The sequence below is a fragment of the Chaetura pelagica genome, unplaced genomic scaffold (assembly GCF_000747805.2).
Source record: "Chaetura pelagica isolate M959 unplaced genomic scaffold, ChaPel_1.0 scaffold142, whole genome shotgun sequence".
Classification (NCBI taxonomy): domain Eukaryota; kingdom Metazoa; phylum Chordata; class Aves; order Apodiformes; family Apodidae; genus Chaetura; species Chaetura pelagica.
Genome location: NW_009952973.1, coordinates 6,450,566 through 6,454,565, shown reverse-complemented (window position 1 = coordinate 6,454,565; position 4,000 = coordinate 6,450,566). Strand labels below are relative to the sequence as shown.

Here is a 4,000-nt window from a genome sequence, read left to right as displayed (position 1 = left end):
ACACAACTCAGTTCAGCTAGGAAAACTACATAATGAATTAATTTTATTAAGAGTCCTGGCTATGCTGTTCTTAAGGATGTTTACCTACAGCAAGAACAGTGGCAGTGGTTCTGGTGTTGTAACATTTAATCACTTGAACCTTTTCACAGCACACTAAAAGCAAGCAGTCATCTAGAGCAAAACAAAGAGATAATTTAAGGGACACTACATTTAATTACAAATGCATGAAACAGCAGACCAGAGGATCTCACACACATAATACAAGTAAGGATTACAAATCTGTTATGAGATCACTTTGATGCAATGTCTGCACTAACTATCCACCACACAAAAAGACTGGATGCATGACAGGCATCACACCATGTAGTAATATTTTTTAGATTGAAATTGTTGGGCTTGGAAGGGGCAGAGCAGGGTGTTCTGATCAAATATACACTTGATTTATTACAGTAGTTTACAAGTCAGAAGCAGTCCTGTAGCCATTTGCCCACATGCCAGCAGTCTCTTGTTTCAATTAATTATTATATTGTTGCTTTGATTTTACCTGGTTCAGCTGAAAAAAGGTATTGTAACTTCCAGACTCACGGTGTGTTTTGTTCTGTGTCTTAGCCTTTCAAGTTGTCACAAATACCATTTATGCATGCTCTTGTGCACAGCTATAGCCAGAATTGTCACCAAGGCATGTTCAGATAAGATTCTGTTTGCCACAGGGGTTACTCATCTCAAGAGAGTCGAAGGTCACCACTGAATAATAACTTGTAGCAAGTGAAGTTCCCCTGAAGTTTGGAATTAAATATCCACTATCCAAATGAGCCACAGATTATACAAGAAATTCTTGATCAGAGAAGGCTTTTATGCCTTTTTGTTGCTTTTTCATTTATCAATGTGTGTCAAACCTGAAGCCTGTCACCGTAGAAGATCAAATGCTATTTTTATTGAAGAATTTCAAATTCTCAAAAAAAAAAAAAAAAAAAGCATAGTCAGTAGATTTTTAAATACCCAAAGGAGGTAAATTTGGATCCTACTCCTGAGCATGTGATTTTTCACTTATGACAGGAGGATGACAGTGCATTGTTGGTGGGTTCTGAACAGTACTGAACTCCTACAGCATCAACTAAAATAATACGCTAATCAAAACACAGGCAGTCATACTAAGGAAACAGAGGGAGGAAATCTGTATTGAACATCTGATCTTGAATTAAATAGATCAGCACTAGTATGTAAGCTTTCAAACAGATGAGATGCTTACTGCTATCAAGCAGCACACAGGCAGTGGTTTCAGAAGAATTATCGCAAACTTGCACCCACTATGGTTCATGTTTATTCTCTGGCTGCAAATTTCACTCTCTTAAACTAATTACTAAAGCAAATTGATTCAAGTATACTAAAAAAACATGGGAGGAAGAAGGATCTTTTTAGATCAAAGTTGGGTTTCTTTATCAAGTATTTTTTGAAAATTTCACCACACTGAAAAACTTTTCGCTTATCTGTCTGGCTTCTAGCTTTAGGTCAGACTAAGCAGCAAAAGAAACAAAGTTGGAAACAAAAATTCTTGGCTTGTGAGCCTAAATGCATGTCCTCAGTAGACTTCCAGTTCATTGTCTAAACTGTAAAGTTTTGGAAGCTTTCGTTGAACATATGAGCATTTGGCTGATTAGCTAGACACCACTGACACATGTAAAGAATGTTGAAAAGTAGTTATCTAATTAAAGCAGACATCACCTGAAACTTTTTTTTTTCTTGCTGTAAAACACAAGCACCATATTAACAAGATGCACAAGGTCATCTTCTTCACCCATTCATAATTTTTAATTTGGTTAGTAAGTAATAAGAACTAATTAAAAACTGATCTTGAAATATCATTAACAGTTTAAGTAAAGCTCTGCTATTTCCTGAATTCATTCCATGTTGTCTTTCATAAAATAGCTTATGCAGATTCCTCCTGCTTACCAAAATGAACTCAGCTTATGTTTCCTACATATTTAAATAGCCCCAACACCAGAGACATATAAAATGTTATACTGAATTTTAATCCTTGTAAAATATTATTACACCACACACTGTTATTATAAATCTTTTCAATAACATCCATTATGGAACTCAGCAAAGAGCACTGTCTACTGCTATGCACTGTCAAATGTTTCTGGCAGTATTAGGAATTGGCTACAGCAATTTTTTAAAATCAAGAGTTAACCTATATATTCTGAACTTGCAAATAATAGACAATAGATTGTACTTCCATATATAGGCTGCAGAGATGTTCACTCATTTTTTTCTTATTTGTATAGAAGAGCAAATTTTCTATAACAATATGAAAATTAATAACTTATTTATCTAGCTAATAGGCTAGTAGTTATTTATAATCATATTAATTAAAATATGACTGGAAAAATGAAAGTTAATTTTTGTGAAGTGCACAAAATCTAGAATATAGGAACTTTCCACAGTACATTATACTAAGTCAACATATAATAGATTAAAAGTTGTAAAGCCAAAGTCTTCATTTAAAAATTTAGTGTTTCTGACATCATCTTCCACCACTCCATCAACTCTTCTTTCTCCTCTTCTTTTCTTTCAGACAATGACTCCAGTTCAAAATCAACCTGAGTAAGGGAAACAATCAAAAACATTGGTAAGATTTGGAGACAGAGAGAAGTCTTTCAAGAGTCATTTATTAAAAGAAGTTGTTTAACATAGACAAGGGGCTTAGAGAGGTTTATTCCACAGTCTTTGAGAGCTGATTTAAATAAGTGCAATACTAGCATATCAGTACAATAAACTTACCCTAAAAATTCACATAGGTGATCAAAATTTCCAAAAGAAACCAGACATCTGTCCAGTCTTTGACATGTCTAAAAACTTTTTAAAAATATGGGCCAATGAAACTGAAACTGAATAACAGCCAGCCACATAAATCATCTAGCATATAATAAAAGTATTATCAGCACTATGCTGTCTAACATCTAGCAATGCAGACCCGCAGCATTTCAAAACATATTCAATTCTATGCCATCAAGAAGATCCAGGGAACTTTTCTGACATACAGCTCATTAGTGTAGATACAATGTGCTAGTGTAGTATATCCTATATCCTAGTATATATGATACAAAATAGAGAAATAAGCACTTATTTTAACTGTGCTTCTGAACTCTTAGATGCTGCCTAGGTCTTACTCGCTGTACTTGTTGGGTATCTACACAAAGCAGAGCTCCATCTCTATCCTTCTGCACAGAGCTGAACGCAGTTTATAACCCCTGCAGGCAGTCACTTGACAACTTACATTAAAAATATCAGGTCTCAATGAAACCCTCAACATCTCTTATTTTTTTTATGTTGCACTATTTAAAGATATCCTGTCACATTCTATCTGATTAGCTATTCACACATCAACAAATAAAGGAAGTTTAAGTATCTCAACATTACCCTTCTCTGTGTCTTAATTTTAAATTGAACCAACAGGCCATGAAATGAGTTTACAATGAGATTACTCCCAGTGGCTTGTCCAGCAAGTTCTAGAAAAATAGATTTCAAATATGTCTTCTAAATTAGCAGATTCTAATAAATCACCTCCTGCTTACATGTATACCATGAAGGAAAAAAATAAGATACTTTTTTACATATAGTAGGCAAAAAAAACAACACACGTGATCACTTACCACAACCGCAGGGCTAAAGGGTACAGCCACTTTTTTAGTTATGGCCAGATAGCCTGGTGCTGAGGCTGTAAGTTTGTAATTTCCAGGCACAAGCAATCTCCAGTAATCACCATCCTTGGCTGTAGAGAAGAAGAAAAAAATCCAAATAAATATGTATAAATCTAAATATGCTGCTATAGAGAAGGGACCATATATCTTGTCAGTCTTTTGTACTCCTATCAGCCTTTTGTCTGTCTGAAAGGATTCCTCTGAAAGGGCTGTATAAATATATAATCACAGATTTTCTTTTTTTCTGGTAACTACAACACAGATTTCAACTTTGAAGTTGTGCTGTAGCCTCCATG

The 4,000-nt window shown here is 34.7% G+C and overlaps 1 protein-coding gene across 1 annotated transcript in view; it reads right to left on the bottom strand.

Moving 5' to 3' along the window:
- Nucleotides 1-1,897: 1,897 nt before the first annotated feature.
- The window catches only part of CPE (carboxypeptidase E), a 16,544-nt gene continuing 14,441 nt past the window's right edge, over nucleotides 1,898-4,000 (bottom strand). Inside the window, exons 8-9 of the mRNA XM_009995997.1 lie at nucleotides 3,657-3,775; nucleotides 1,898-2,603 (exon numbers count right to left, since the gene is read on the bottom strand). Coding sequence (XP_009994299.1) covers nucleotides 2,505-2,603; nucleotides 3,657-3,775 — 218 coding nt within the window. The 3' untranslated portion in view covers nucleotides 1,898-2,504. The remainder of the gene's footprint in view (nucleotides 2,604-3,656; nucleotides 3,776-4,000) is intronic.